The sequence below is a fragment of the Pygocentrus nattereri genome, chromosome 4, assembly GCF_015220715.1.
Source record: "Pygocentrus nattereri isolate fPygNat1 chromosome 4, fPygNat1.pri, whole genome shotgun sequence".
Taxonomy (NCBI): domain Eukaryota; kingdom Metazoa; phylum Chordata; class Actinopteri; order Characiformes; family Serrasalmidae; genus Pygocentrus; species Pygocentrus nattereri.
In genome coordinates, this window is record NC_051214.1 from 5,781,193 (window position 1) to 5,797,574 (window position 16,382).

The 16,382-nt window shown below is 43.3% G+C and overlaps 1 protein-coding gene across 2 annotated transcripts in view; it reads right to left on the reverse strand.

The window, feature by feature from the left end:
* Nucleotides 1-16,063, reverse strand: part of LOC108441115 (prospero homeobox protein 1-like) — a 40,047-nt gene extending 23,984 nt beyond the window's left edge. The window contains exons 1-3 of one of the 2 annotated variants that reach the window (XM_017720456.2): nt 15,836-16,063; nt 11,105-13,039; nt 5,378-5,485 (exon numbers count right to left, since the gene is read on the reverse strand). In XM_017720456.2, coding sequence (XP_017575945.1) covers nt 5,378-5,485; nt 11,105-12,970 — 1,974 coding nt within the window. In that variant the 5' untranslated portion in view covers nt 12,971-13,039; nt 15,836-16,063. Of the gene's footprint in view, nt 1-5,377; nt 5,486-11,104; nt 13,040-15,193; nt 15,287-15,835 lie in introns of those variants that run through there. The other variant, XM_017720458.2, reaches the window with a different exon arrangement.
* Nucleotides 16,064-16,382: the final 319 nt, after the last annotated feature.

Genomic DNA, 16,382 nt, shown 5'->3' on the forward strand with positions numbered 1-16,382 from the left:
GAGAGAGAGAGAGAGAGAGAGAGAGAGAGAGAGACAAGTGTGTGTGCATATTCTCATGAGCTGGTATTATTATTGGACCGTCCAGCACTCTGAAGTCATCTGTATACTTTACTCTCACTCTTATGGTCATTCTGTCATGTGCCAGTAAGAATCTAACACACACACACACACACACACACACACACACACACACACACACAGCCCAGTGTTTGTTCTTTACACTCATCCTCACTTCCTGATGGAGGACTAAAGAGAAACAACAGCACTAATCCTCTCACCAGGAGATGTCATAGCTCTGAAAGAAAAAACAGGATCTAGAAGAGGAAGACCTTCTCTTTACCTTCTATGTTTACACTGTACTGTTAAAATATATCATAGCTTTCATATTAAAACCCCATTTTCTTCCAGTTTTCAGGGTTTGATATCATTTAAACACCAGCTTTACAGCCCTTTCCATTTCATGGTGTGTGAAGAATGGTGAATGGACTTACAGAATGGTCCAAAATACCTTTTATTTATGCATTTCTTTAGAATAAAATTGCTGTTTCATACAAGGCAATTGCTATGACAGCCACAACATGCTGATCCAATGCTTTTCTGTAATATATGAAATGTTATAGTCTGGGAACATTTAATATATTTGTTAATCTGAAATTTTCTACAAAATAAAATAAAAGCATAAGTGTAATTTTATTCCTGGACTATTTTTTTTTTTAATTTTAGTCCAGGAATAGGTAATGAATTTCTTCATGAAAACAGAATGTAAAAAGTTTCAAAAATATCTGTGAAGAAAGGTGTTTAGAAGGTGTGCTTAAATTTCTGAATTTCTTTCAAAAAAAAATTGTGCATTTCCAAATTCCAGAAACCATGTAAAACTAAAATTCTTTGCTTTCAGAAAATGTGTCTACATTTCTGAATTTCTTTCAGAAAATGTGTAAAAACATCCCAATTTCTTTGAGAAAGTGTCTAAATTTCTGAATTTCTTTCAGAAAATGTATAAAAACATCCCAATTTCTTTGAGAAAGTGTCTAAATTTCTACATTTCTTTCAGAAAAAGTGTAAAAACGTCTCAATTTCTTTAAGAAAGTGTCTAAATTTCTGAATTTCTTTCAGAAAAAGTGTACATTTCCAAATTCTAGAAACCATGTAAAACTAAAATTCTTTGCTTCCAGAAAATGTGTCTAAATTTCTGAATTTCTTTCAGAAAATGTGTAAAAACATCTCAATTTCTTTGACAAAGTGTCTAAATTTCTGAATTCATTCAGAGAAAGTGTACATTTCTAAATTACAGAAACCATGTAAAACTAAAATTTATTTCTTTCAAACATTGTGTAAAAAATTCAATTTTTTTTTTAGAAAATTGGTAAAATGTCCAAATTTCTTCCAGACGTACATCACTTTATACATTTCTTTCTGAAAACTGGGCCTATCAGTGCTAGAAAAGCAAACACACACATATCTCATTATCACATATTGTAAAATCAAGCCGTCAACCAGATGAGCTCATGTATTTGTTGTACTCACTGATGCATCACTAATTCCAGCTTGTAAAAAAAAAAAGACCTCCACTAGCCTCCTGCGTGCGCACACACACACGGGTCGAAAGTCAAGAGGTCCCTAAGCACTTCAATTAGCGCTTTAAAGGCGCCCGTTCTGGACGAGGTCACTCTTGTTACTGACCTCAGACCAGCTCGCCCGTCCACAGTTACTGTCTGAGAGGAAACTGGAGGGAGACAAAGGGAAAAGTCCACCAACAATCCGTTCCCACCGTTATTATCCTCCAGATAATCAGACCTTATTAAGATTATGGCTAGTCTTTAATATGCAAAGCATCCTGCATTGATATTCATGAGATATGTAAATATGACGAATGAGTAATGAGCAGCTACACTACGAGCTGTGGTGGATCCGGGAGAGAAAGGAAGGGGGGGGGTTGATAAAATCCATGCCATGCATTGTTCCACAATGCAGTCAAAAACAAAGCCACACTGAAATAATGCTGCCAACGATCTGACCTTGTTTCGGCGTTATGTTAATCTAATTCAATTAAGCAAAACCTTTATGCTCGTGAGGATTATGTAAAAACAAATTTGTCATGTTTCAATGTACGCTGAGGACCATTAACCCATCTTATGTCATAATTTGACAATTCAATTTGAAAACATTATTTGTTTACGACGCACAAAAATACGACTAAGTTGGGGACCGTCTTAAAACGACCTTTTTATTGCCACAGTGGTAAAATAAACTGCTATTTGAACTACTTATGAAGATGTTTTCCTTATTTTTCCACATTTTAGAGTAATACTGAACAAGAAAACTATAAAATAACACATGTGGTGGTCAAAAAGTTCAATCTTTCAAAGTAGCCCTCCTTTGCTTTGATGCAGCTTTACACACTCTTGTTCGTTCTCCAAAGCAGCTTCATGAGAAGCCACCTGAGATGCTGTTCCAACACTTGAAGAACATACACATATGCCAAGACCCTGTGTGCTGATGAAAAATAGCTGTTGGGTGTCTTTTGACTTGGTTTATGACATCTTAAGGCTTTTTACATAAAAATGACATGGAAAACTGTATTATTTTTAAGTTATAAAAGCCGGCGGTCCTTAGATATTTGGTTGGTTGTAACAGGTGATGGAAATCATTTGATATATTGGCATCAACATCACTATATTTGAAGAAAATGTAGTTGTGTGCAAATAACACATATGCATGATTATCTAAGAGAAGATAAGTGCACCTCCTCTACAAAGAGCCCCTTAAAATCTCAGGCTAATTACATTCTAATGTTTATTAATCAGTAACTACCTGGACTTTCAGTGCAAACGAGTTGTTATTACTGGGTTATAGAAGTGTGTAATTAAACTTTGGGCCTGTCAACGGACCGAGGCCATTTAAAGGGTTAACTGCTGAATGTAACATACTCAATAAAAGTTATGGCACGTTATATATGATCCGTTTCATGTTAAGCTCAACAAAGAAACAAACTTTGCACTAAAATTTTCGCAAATTTTTCACATTTTGGTGCACTTTTGCATCCAACTGTGTTACATCACAAGAAAAATCCACAATGGCTCTGAAAACATAAGTTTCAAAGTCTGTTTAAGCGAAGGATTGTTTACTTGTGCGCAGGCTTCTACCTCTGTGAGTATGAGTTTTGACAAACGTCCAGCTGAGGCCAACCGAACACCTATGTGGTTTGTGAGAAAGAGGGAAGTGGTTTGTTTACCCGAATGGCCAGCAGCATCAAGGAGAGAGAAGAGTGATTGATAAGCGCTTCGTGAGGGAAACAAATGCTCGCTTCAGAATGTGACCCCACGCAAATGCGCCCGACGTGTTGGCAGAGAAGCACGGCAGGTGATATACGCTGCCCATCAAAAGTTTGGGGACGCGCAGCCTTTCCCAAATGCTTTTCAAACAGAAGACTGCATTTTCTTCGTCGTGCGTTTAGTGAAAGCGACAGGGCTAGATGTCTAAAAAGAATGGTTCTTTAAGGGTTCTTCAGTGGAGGCACGGTTCTATTTAGAACCATGAGTTCTATACAGAACCATTTCATGCTTACATGGTTCTATCTTCAGATGGAGGGACAGCATGTTGTGTAGGGTCCTATGTAGAACCTTTTTGAGACCTTTGGTTTTGCGTAGTACCAAAAAGGGCTCTGTTGTTGTTATGATGTCAAGCTGGTAATAGTAGAAGAAGCCTTTTTGAAGCCAAATAGAACCATAAATAGCACATTCCCCATCAATTTCACCCTTTTCAGCATTAAATAGTTCCATACAGAGCTCATGGTTCTCAATAGAACCACCGCCTACAGAAGTCCTCTTGAAGAACCACCTTTTTTAAGTGTGTACCTTGGGAACAAAGCCAAAAGTCACCTATTTGGTCCCTTTTTTGTGATGCCAGTGTTCAAGCTTTTCAGCTGTTTAACCACTTTTAGGTTAAAAGAGTTGCAGAATGTGCTTTGAACAATAGTTTGGAAAAGAAGTCGTCATTTAGACGAAACCTGCTCTTCACACCAAGGAAGACGAACATGAAGCTGAGCGTTGAAGCTAAATATAGCCAAAGGATTAGCACCTAACTGTTTCATGCTGCCTAAACCTCTGTCTCCTTATTGAATTGAAAAGTAACCACGAAAGTTAAGCAGTATGCTGCTTGGAAGGTGTCCCCAAACTTTTGACCCGACAGTATATGGCTGTACTTTGCAGAAGAAGCATACCTGCCTGTGGTGAATGTCTAGGTGTGAGTTATGTCACATGATTGTGGATTGTTTGTCACTGTGGTAACAGTGACCCAAGGGCAGCTGGTAAAAAAAAAAGGGGAAGTTTGTCTGTTCATTTGAATAAGATGGCCTGAATCTGTCACAGGTTTCATCCTAGCCCTCACACTCATGCACACACTATGTGGTCTGAGAAGATCTCATCAACTACTAGTTCTCCCACACAATTATTCCTTTGTTTGCTGTGCGCATGTTTTGTTTATGCTTTTCTTTTTCTTGTTTTCTGTAAAAAAGTTTCCAAACGGTCCACAGAGCCAGTCAAAATTTGGGTTACACTTGTGGTATTATGCACCAAAACACATTCACAGGATCTTATAATAGCTTCATCTTTTTTGGTGCTGTATGAAAACATTTTAAAAGGCTCTGTGAACAACCATGTAGAACAGGTTTTCCATAATGGAGATGAGCTATTTAACCACGCATTCAAATGGTTCGAAATAATAACCATTGCCTTTTATAAAGAGCTCTTGAAGAACCAGTTTTGAAAGAGTGTAGTTGAGAACATTGAACAAGCTCTCTACACATCTGCAGAAGCATCTCAGGTAGGCCACCTGAGATGCTTCTGCAGATGTGTTGAGAGCTTGTTCAATGTCACCTGAGATGCTGCTTGAGAGAACAATAGTGTGGAAAGCTCCATCAAGGCAGACTTAAAGAATGAAAAATAGAAGATGTATTAGATTTGTTTTGGTCCCAGAAATATTATAGTATTTATGCTTTAACTGTCACTCTGAAATGTGGCAAACCATAAAAATAGAGGTGTCCAAACTTTTGACCAGAAATGTAAGTACCTATGCACCAGCCAATCAGCTTGTTTATCTGCCAAATACGCCCCCATCTGACTTACTGTCTACCAATCCATCCACCTACCAGCCTATCAGGCTTGTGCTGATATGTCATTCACCCAAATTAATCTCCACTGGCCTTAACCAACACCAACAGCTGTGGCACTTAACATTTCCCTAACACCACCAGTGGCAGGCCAGCATTCTTAAGTGATCTCACCTGGACAAGTGAACTCACCTGAACAAGTACCACCCTCCCACCAAAAACTGACACAATAGCTGAAAGTTTACAAACTTTCAAAAGTGGTCCACTCACCTTAACATCAGAGAAGAACATCTTCAGCATGTTGGAGCTGGGGTACCTGGTGTAGAAGAACATGAGCTTGGCCTTCTTCAGGTGGTTGGGGGAAAGCCCTTCCTGAATGTGCAAATGAGTGGGTTAAGGAAAAGCAGCTGAGCCCCAAGCGGAGAGCAGGGGCAGGATTTGCTTGCCATTATCATCATCATTACTCAAGGTGCTGCGGCGTCATGGCCAATAAAACACCACGGCCAAGCCGGTTTTACATGAGAAAGCCATTTCGCAGGCAAAGCGAGCAACGTCTTTCCCTAAGCCCTTCGCCTCGGCCAACCTCCTCCTTCAGATGTAAAAGAGCAAGGGGAGATTTGCATGGCACCTACAAATACAGCAGTAAGCACTTGGAGGAACCCTCTGGGTCTCTCAGAAGGCATGACGAGCTCAGATCAGAACCTGAAGAGCTGCCTTTTTGCATTCCAAGCTTAAACGAGCTGCTGTATTTCTTTATTCTCTCTTATTTTATTGAGAAAAGTTGATGAACACCAGATATTCTTTAACCCCCTAAAACTCCAAAGGTTGGAATTTGACATTTTAATTGAAGATGTACATATGACTGGAGCACCTTGAGCACCAATATCTATCTGATATTTTTTTCTTTAAAATCTTTAAAAGCTACACTATCATATGCTACTTGGATTACGTGTGGGGCACTTTTCATTGGTACATGGATCTTTAGACATTTCATATAGCAAGAAGTTTGTGATAAAACCCCTCGATGCACAGACTGCAGATTGTTTACAGTGGTGGAAAGTTATTTCAAGTAGGCTATAACTTCATAGTATTTTAATTTTATGCACAATTAATTCAAAATAATGAACGTATCGCTGCTGTCAGAACAAAACCTCGTATCTCCAAAACGGAAACTTTGTAGGAGAAGGAAAAAACCTACTTTACTTTTACTGTAAGTCAATGGAAGCAGACTTCCGTCCAAGTCATTTTGAATCATTTCTTTTCATGCATTCATCATGAAATTTCCACATGACGTAAAGGCTAACAGGCGTTTTCAGATTTTGCCCAAAACTGGAAAACGACAAAAATGGACATACAAGGTTTTGTTCTGAGAGCAGCGAAATACTTTTGGACTCATGCCTCTGGTCAGGGTACGACGCTGATCATATATGGTCCATGTTGCGCAGTCAATTTCCGCACATACACAAGCACAGAATTTATGTTTAATAGTGTTGTGCGTAAGTTACATTACCCGCTTAGAAACATCAAAGCATCGGCACAGATTAAAGGGTTAAAAAGGGGGCGGGGTGGACGTGGCCCTCTCAAAGTTTGGAGGGGATGGAAATGTCTTGATCTCAAAACAGCCAGACTTTCCAGACTTTGCTTTTTAGCGGTACATCGAGATCCTGGCTACAGAAAATGACTGTTTAATTAATAAAACACTCATATGACGGGTTGAAGTTGAAGTGAAACCCACACCACTGCATACAAATAAGTTAAGTCAGTAACTGCCATGTGATTACAAGAATTTAAAAGCACTGGCGTGCGCTGCTTTGTAAGAGGAACTGCGACACATTGCACCAAATTACTCTCAGCACTAGAGTTAACAAATCCGTGCTATTTCTAAGGTTAATTACTTCTTAAGATGAATGATATGCAGAACGTTTATGAGGTGAACTATGAGTAGTAAAGTTCACAGCATTACAGTAAATATCTTTTATGCACCCACACAATGCGCGCCCACATACTTCATAATAAACTGCTGTTATGGCCTCATGACAGCAAATTTGCCACCTTGCATCATATTCCTGGGTTGCAATTTGGCTGATACATTTAGAGGTTGGGAAGGACAGACTGACACGCCTAGGAACCGGTCAGTATTTATCTAAAGACATCTCTTTGATCCCACAATATGACTGTAAAATGACACATTTGTCATGTAAATATGGCTAATCCGAAAACATAAACACGTCTTGTAAAGTGTGCACACATTCAAAGACTCAAAGGGGCCCATAAGTAGAGTACTCCACATGAATGAGAGAGAGAGAGAGAGAGAGAGAGAGAGAGAGAGAAAAGGGAAAGGGTACAGGGAGAGAGAAAAGAGGAGGGGGTGGTTAGTTGGAAAAGCGCATCTATCGCTCTCTCTCTCTCTCTCTCTCTCTCTCTCTCTTTCCCTCACTCTCTCTCGCTCTCCCTCTCTCGTTCTCTCGTGCCATCTGGTCTTGCTTTATGAGCACAAAGGCCAGAGAGAATGAAAGAGGGACAAGCTGCTCTTTTCTTTCGCAGCATTACTTCATTCAGCGCCACGGATGAATGGATCGTGCGCGACCGCAAAAAAAAACAAGTAAGAAAACATGAAAGCTAGAAAGCTGAAGACGAGTGTAACAATGCAAACACAGATAAAAGTTCTGCGTCTGCAGTGTAGTACTCACGAAGAAATGAACGTCCCCTAGATACGGAGCAAGAAAGTCAGAGCCTCAGCTTTGCTCGTTTGTAACGATGTGTAATGATGTTTTCGGTGTCGCCATAAAATTCGTGGTGAGCTGTTTATAAACACACCGTATCGGTCAACAGCTCGACAAGTTAAACTCTCAGGCTTCCGAAGTGTTGCTAGAAAAGTTACGCGGAACATTGCTCGGGCGGTTTGTTTAAGACATCTTCGTGCAAGTTCACGGCAAAGCGAACGCGCCGGGTCCGCTGTGTTGATTATCGGCGTTTCTCTTTGCGAGGGAGGAAAAACTGCTTGGCCAGTCGTCCGGCTGTTTCAGTCCAATCTGCACTTTTTCCACCATGCGTTCTGCTTTCATCAATAATCTATTTAAGCTAAGAACGCATTGTAAGTGCGAACGGGGGACTGAGTGTGACATTCCTGCAGAGGACGTTCTCCTGCCCTAACCTCCGCCACACAACAAAATGGCTGATTATGCGATTCTGCCAGACAAAGAGTCCTCCGCACCCTCCTCCCCAGCCCTGCCTCCTCTGACACCGGCTCTGGGCCTTTTGTGTGTCTGTCAAACAGAGACTAGCTGCCAGTAACCCGGTGGCCACACTGGGGGAACTTTCACCTGCCACTGCTCAAACCCGATTGAGATTGCTCAATACAAGCCAAAAACGAAATGTCATCCTTGAACAGAAACAAGCTGTAGGAATCTCCCAAATCTCCATTTACACCATATCCTGAGCCATAATCCCATCCCAGCTATCTCCATTCTTAAGTCCGTGGTAACCCCATTCCCAACATAGCATTCCCACTTCCTAACCTCATTCCCAACACTTCCATAACCCCATTCCCATGCACCAGATAACCATCCACTACGCTTCTCATACTTTTACCTAATCTTTGTACTGCTGGTGTCCTAAACCACGGGTGCCTTAAACTTTTTTTTTTGAGAGAGGGGGGGGGGTCTTGGGGGGGGGGTCCAAAGTGCAGTTAATACAGATAATACAGTGCCAAGGGCGCTAGGCTTTTAAAAGGATGAAAAATGTATGTTACATGAGCTTTTGTTACAAAGAAAATTGCATCAAAATTACATTTTTACAAGGACAGAATTCAAATATTAAAATTTGATTTAAAATCATATGTAGCAAAATCTGTTGTCATTGGGTGAGGGGGTAGGGTTTGGGTAACCTCTGGCCGAGCCGATCTTTTCAAGCCAACACTGGCCTGTTGGCCACATTTCGGGCTTCCCGGTTGTAAGCATATTGTCACTGTTGGAATGAAACTTTGGGTCTTTCATGATAAACAGACCATGAGAAATGGTCCAAAATGACTTGGAATAAAGGAATCTTCCATTGAAAGTTTATCATTTCTGAGCTGCAATTTTTTCGATCCAATAGCAACCCTTAATAATATTCCAGCTGTCAAGTACATTTCCCTCATCTGAATTTGAGCACTACAGTCAACCTAATAACCTAAAATCTAAGCCTTGCTTCTTTGGCCCAGAATTATTATGTATTACCTGCAATTGCCAATTTTAAAGTTACACTATGTATGTTTTTGGGAATTTGGAGACCCCTCTGGTTAAAATGTGTAATTGCACACAACTTGTGGAAGAACATTTTGGAACGTGGGTTGTGCTTTGGATCCCTTCCCTGAGCAGATCGATCGGATAATTGGGAGCACATTGAAAGAGTATTTAAAGAGAAGTGAAATTTCTTTGTGACATTAATATGTAAAGACGTATGATGTGTTCCGAAAAACTTCCATTCAATCTGACGCCTACCTAACATGCAGCATATTTACATTCTTTTCTCCTGAATCAGTGATGCTACTTCTTTCGATTTTTAATGCTATGTCTTTCAAATCCTAGCTTCAAAATCTGTTTTAATATCTGAAAATGCTTCCATGTACTTACTGGGAAGGTTAGTTTTTCATCTAATCGACATCCACTATTCTTTTTCACCGGCTAATCTTTTCAAGTGCAATCGTTTTCAAATAGCTCTAATAAAACACACTGCGACTGGTGTGCAGGGTCATTGTCTAATTGCTTTCCATCCCTCTCTTTCTTTATTCCCGCCGCTCTGGTTTCTGGATGGGGTGGCTGAGGAGAATGCAGGGGCCCTTGGCTCGGGAGACAAGACGAGGCAGTGTAATGAAAGACAAACAGACAGCCGCAAACACCTGTTAATGCTCGCTTCAAAGAAAAGAAAGAAAGAAAAAAAAGCATCGAGGAAAAAAAAAAAAAGAGGGAGATTGTTTGGCTGCCAAGCAACAGCTGAGGGCCCTCAGGTTGTTGACAGATCTTTATGAATCAAAAGGGGGGGAAAAAATGAAAAGGCTGGGTAATTGTTCCTCTCTCTTTTTTCTATAATAGGATATGATGAGGGATGACAGAGCTGGAAGCTGTCAGTCATACAAAACACGGACAGGGGGCTAGACCTCGAGACCTTAGATGAACCTCGAAGCTTGGCACCAGAGATATTAGTCACTGACTTATGCCCTGAAGGTCCAAAATTATTTTGAATCAGTTTAAAGGGTATGCAAATTTTATTTCGAATGTTTTTGTATGTAAGGATCCCTTTTTGTGACCAGGCTTATTGAGTGCAATGAGTATAGGCAGTATATGTGAAGTATCAGTAGTGCCAATTACACTACAATTTTGGCCGTAGACGTGCCAGTTATCAGGTTAGAATGAGTGGGCTGTAACACAAAGACAGCAAAAGAGACATCTACTGTCTTAGCAGTGAGACCCATTCTACGTTCAGTCCCTCAGGAGATAACCTGAAACCTCCACCCTTCTGGCCTATGCACCCTTATCACAAGGCCATCACGTGGGGTTAAACCATGGGAATCAGAGGACACTGCACTCTAATGTATGTCTGGTAGGGTGAGTGTTCTTGGTGAAAGGCACTTGAGTCGGAAATGGAAACGCTAGGGTGACTTCACAAAAAATAAAAAACGAGCAAGTAGAAGGCCACTCTAATGGAGGTCTGACCTGAGTTTTCTAATAGTGCCATAGTGCAGGATGACTGTAGAATGAGTAGCATTTAGAATGTTCCTTCTAATAATCAAGATAACGTAATGGTTAAGTTTTTGATTAAATTGGTGCTTGCAGAGTTTAACAAAAAGAAAATGTTCCAAAAAAGTCTTCAAACAAAGAGGACCTTGTTTGGACCAAAACCAGATCCTGACTAGAAGAATGCAATTGGAGAGTGTAGGATTGTGATGTTATCATAAATACGAAAATATTACAACAGCAGAGGTCAAGTGAGAAAAAAAGCCAGGTTTAAAAAGGATATTGTACTCCCTGAATATGGCGAGATGTCAGACATGTCCTGAAGGTCTCCACACTCAGACTTGATGAGTGATAGAGACAGACTCTCAGCTGTGCTCCCAGGGTGGGTTGGCGAACAGGACCGATGGTGCCCCATATGGTGGTTTGATGCCATCTTGGTCCGTAAGCTGGTGGTCTCCCGTGAGAGGTCCATGGAATCAGGTGAGCCTCTGTCTTTGCCTGGGTACCCTACCGATGGGGCACCAAGCGGGCCCTGGAAGGGGTACCCCATGAGAGGAAGAGGAAAGGGATGGCGAAAAGATGGCGGACTGAAGCCCATGTTGGCGGAGAGGGAGGAGGGATGGAGGGAGGGATGGTGGTGGCCTCCATGAGCACCCACGGCTGATGACTGGTGGTGGTGCTCGGATGCAGACTTGCGCACCACTAGAGGCAGTGCCTCAGTCTGATCGTTGGCACTGGGGAGCGGGACTCCACCAAATGATTCGTGAGGGCTGGGGATTATGACATCGCCAAAGCACTGAAGCCTCTGATTGGCTGTGTGAAAGTTCGGGTTGTCTCCATTGATGCTGAAACGATCCTGAGGTGCAGGAAGTGGTGGGAAAACCTGTGGGAGAGGCCGTGGAGGTTTTGCGAAGACTTTTACTACAGTGTCTACAACCTGTGACATGGCGGAATTCAGTTCCTGCTTCAGCGTCTCAGCCAGCTGTTTGCCTTCTGCATGCATAGAAGTTGGGCCTTGACCCTTGCTCCTCAGCACACCCTCCCTTTTGGGCTTCTCTCCATCTAGCAGGGCTTGTTCCTTTAGCAATGCCCTTGCCCGGTCCAGAAAGTGCTCTGGATCCAAGTCTGACATTTCGTTATCGGAACGATCGGCAGCAGAATCCCGCACAGGGCGCTCATCAATATCGCCATCAATGAGTCCAGCGTCAGAACGGCCGCTGTCTTCTGAGAGGTTTCCTCCATCATGCTCTGGGTCATTCCCTTCAGAGTCAGTGCTATCATAAATCTGAAAGAACTTCTCTTGCAGCTGTCGCAGCTGTTTCTGCATGTCCTCAAGCTGCAGCTTGAGCTGCCTGCGTTCCTCCACCTTTTGCTCTTTGCGCGCTGACACCAGCTGCTGGAAGCTCTGTTGCTGTTGAGGAAGCTTCTGCTTGCGCTTGTTCTCGCGGTAGCCATCACGTGGGCTGGACGGCTGCTGAGGACCTTCTACTTCTCCATCACCATCCCGCTCTCGTTCCTTTGTGCTGGAGTTTGACGGCATCATAACACTGGGGGAGTGGCTCATTCCCCGTATGATGTTCTCTACGCGAGCCCGCTTAGCTCGAAGGTGTTCATCATTGAGTCGTTCAACATCAAAATGACCCAGTGTGGAGCGGCCGAAGGGCGAGAGGCACTCCTGAGGGCTGTCCTGGGACGAGTTACTGCATGCATCCTCCTGAGGCACCTCAGATCCTGTGCTGGAGAGGGCACTACCAGGGAACCCTGGATCTGCTCCTCCACTTCCTCCATTTTTTGCCATGTTGCTTTTCAGAAGCTGTGAAATGATGGTGGCACCAGGAAAGGGCATCATCGCGTCCTCGTATGAGTTGGCCCTCTTAAGAAGCTTCCGGAGCACATTGGATTTGGTCTCAGTGGCATCCTCGTGCCCGAGCTGTGTCCCTTGGCACTCCAGCAGGTCCTGCTCCCGGCTGTGATGGGCGTTCATGGCCCCGAAGATGGCGGCGGATTTGGCTGCGCGGGCTGCGATACTGTCAGCTGAGGCTGCCGGTGTAGGTGTGGAAGTTGAACCCACGGTTCTCTTCACGCCGATGTCCACTCGTCTTCTTTTGGTCTGTCGGTTTAGGAGGGACTCACTGTCATGGTCCGGCATCCCTGGTGCTACTACTGAGCCATTTCTCACAGGCCAGGGCTCGCACTGTTACAGTACCACTCCAGTTATCTGCAGGCAAAGAGGGGGACAGAACAACAAAACATGGTTCACCAACAACATTTATTATAAAGCGTCCTACTTTTATTTTCTCCCAACTGGTTATATAAGGTATTGGGCTTGTTTTACATATTCCCTCTATATATTTCCCCTTACTTATTTCCTCTGTAAGAACATTATCCTATTAACCAAACAGAAGTAACAGTATAATAATTACATGATGCACAGCATTTTCCAGTCACGGTCAGGGTACATTCAAAGCAAAGGCAGAGAAGTCTAAGAAAAAAAAGGCCGCTCGTTCCTATGTCTACTTTTCATGCCTAAGACACTCTGCCTGAAACAAACCATGATTCCGCGTGTTATCCTTAACACAGTCTGTTGGAAATTGTTATTAAATTTAGATGAAATGTCGGGACCGAAGGCAAACAGAGAGCGCGGTGCACAGTGGGTGCACAGTGGGTGCACAGTGGTGAAAGCACCTCCGCTTTGCATACACGAGCAAAGTCCTACATTCTGCACGCCGCCCTACTGACAAACAGAGCAACAATTGTCGGTTCACATGGAAAACAACAACAACAACAACAACAACAGCAACAACAAAAGCTGCATAAAATTATGTTAATCGCCTTTCTACTGTCCTCAATTACATAGACCAGGACCAGGACCAGGACCGGGGACAACATGTAGGAACTTATGGTTTTAAAAAAAAACATCAAGATTAAAAACATAGAGGTGCAAAGACGAACAACAGAAATTATTCCCACGGTTATCAGACTCAGCCATCCTCTATACATACATATATATTTATATATATATATATATATATTTTTTTTTTTTTTTTTTTTTGACAGCTGGTGAAAATGAGGTTTTATTCAAAATTGTAAAAATACAACAAACTGTCATTATAAGTTTTATTTTATTATTATGGATTATTATAGTGGCATAGAGGAAGAGGTCAAAAAGGTCACGTTCAGTTTTTTGGAGGACACAGAAGCTTGTGCACAGAAATGAGGAGACAATTTCATAATTGTAAAAAAGATAAAAAGAGTTCAACAACAGGGCGTTTAGAGAAAAGGGCTCCTCTTTTCAACATATGTATACATAAATATATATATATATATATATATATATATGTTAAGCAATTCACATAACAGGCCTACATGCATCAGCTTCATATTTCACAAAGCACATTCATCACATTTTGTGTGGAAATTTGAACTTGAATCCAAAGAAAAGCAAAAAAAAAGCCAAACAAGCCAAATTCAAATTCATCCGCGACAAAAATATTAATATTTATTAAATAATGGTACATTTATATATGAATACATATTAAACTGTTTTGAGATATACGTTAAATGCGCGACTCAAACAGGCCTACATGGTGATCGCACGAGCAAGTAGCAGGAGTCCGGCTCCGATTTTCCAAACTGATATTTTACACGTAGACTGGCTCACCGCCGCTCCTTCACGGCGAATGACCGCGTCGCTTGAAAACGAGTGGAGAAAGGAAAGACTGAGGCTTTCAATTCACGGCTTTTGTCTGGTCCGTTTAAAGCGCCCGATCCATACGCACCAAGTTCTGCTCTTAGAACTGAACCCGGTGTTGGAGTTCCAGCACAAACCAGACGCTTTAATAAATTAGTTAATCAATTAATTAATTAACAAGTAACTTTGTTTCACGGCGTGATATCTCGGAGATGAGTGTGGAGGAACCGGCGAGTTTCGCTCCTCAGTGTGAGAGAGGAAGAGCAGGCTGAAATTCAGCCCAACTTCCCCACGCACTCGGAAAAAAAACGCAGAATATTCCTTTATTCGGATTCGCCACTGTTATTTGGCTTTGCTTTAGGATGATGGCAGAAGGAAGGACCTCATGTTCGAGCCCGCAGAGGCTCAGCCCAGCCATCCATGGACCTGTATCTCTCTTCCATCCCGCCGATGTGGTTTACATGTTTGCGCAATAGCGCTTATGACAGCGCACCATCTGCGCGCTTACTGTTATTAAAACCGCTAAAAACGCGCTCAGCCCTACAGACTGATCTGAACCAAACCGGGTCTAAACGGTCCAAAACGACCCACTGGGCGAACTCAGAGAGGCGCAAACGGGGGTGCGTGCGCGCGCGCGCCAGACGCCTCCCCAGCACCTGTCTGTCTTTCCTCACCGCGCACCTGTCTCCCTCCCCACGCATGCGCAACAAGCCTCGCCGCTGTTCGGTCCGTTTCGCAGAAGCGGAGGCGCAGGTAAAAGCTCCAGCTCCCCCTTCGCTCACGTTCAGGACGGCTTAGCGCGTCGTCCCGCTGAAAGGAGGAAGAAAAAAAGCGAAAGAGATCAAAGCAGCGTCGCTCACAGTCAGAACCACAAGCGTTTAAGTTCAAGCGCGCAAAGGCGCAAAACGAAAACATAAGTTTGCGGGTGTTGGACGAGGTTAAAGCTCAAACAGAGCAAATAAACCCGCACACCCCGGCCCTCCCCGGGGGAACGACCGGCCGGGACAGCGCTCTTAGGAGGGGAGGGGTGCGCACAAAGCCCCAGCGAGGGGCAGAACTCAAGCCTAAACTACCTAAAACCGCTGCTGCGAACGCGCAAAACACTGCAAATGCGGGGAAAGTGAAGCGCAGAAGCGCGTGTAAGGGAGAGCAGCGCGAGCGAACCAGAGGCAGGTTTAAAACACCGTCACGGACACTTCAACCAGCGCGAGCGCCAAAGCGCAAAAATCGGCTTTCCCTTGTTTTTTTGCCTCATTTAAGGCGCAAAACGTCCGATTTGCGCTTTGTTCCGTTTCCAAGAGCTGCACCAGAGGGTTTACTCACCTTGCGAGTGGACAGAAGCCGGACAAAAGAGGAAAAAATCCCTGTTTCTTTTATCCGAGAGAGAGAAAAAAAGAGTGAAGTAGAGAAAAAGGACGTGCTCGAAGCGCGCGATGTAACTGAGCGATGCGCGTGGGAGAGAGAGAGAGAGAGAGGGGGAGAGAGAGGGAGAGAGAGGGATGAGGGAGAGAGCGCGTGTGTGTGATAGAGAGGGAGAGAGTGAGTGTGTGTATGTGAGAGAGAGAGAGAGAGAGAGAGAGTGTGTGTGTGTGTGTGTGTGTGTGTGTGTGAGGGAGAGAGAGAGAGAGAGAGAGAGACAGAGCGCGCGCCGGTGCTCTGGTTTTTTTGCGGCTCCTCCGGCAGCGCGAGCCACTTAAAGACGAGAGCGAAGGAAACAGGAAGGACCCTCCGCGCGCGTCACGAGGCAGCAGCGTCGTCGTGGTGATGTAACGGCGCGCGCTGCCAATAAGGAGCGACTGGAGGCTCGCGAGGGGGATGAGGACAAAACAGCTGAAAGAAAAGATAAAGAAGCCTCTCTTCTCTTGCCTCT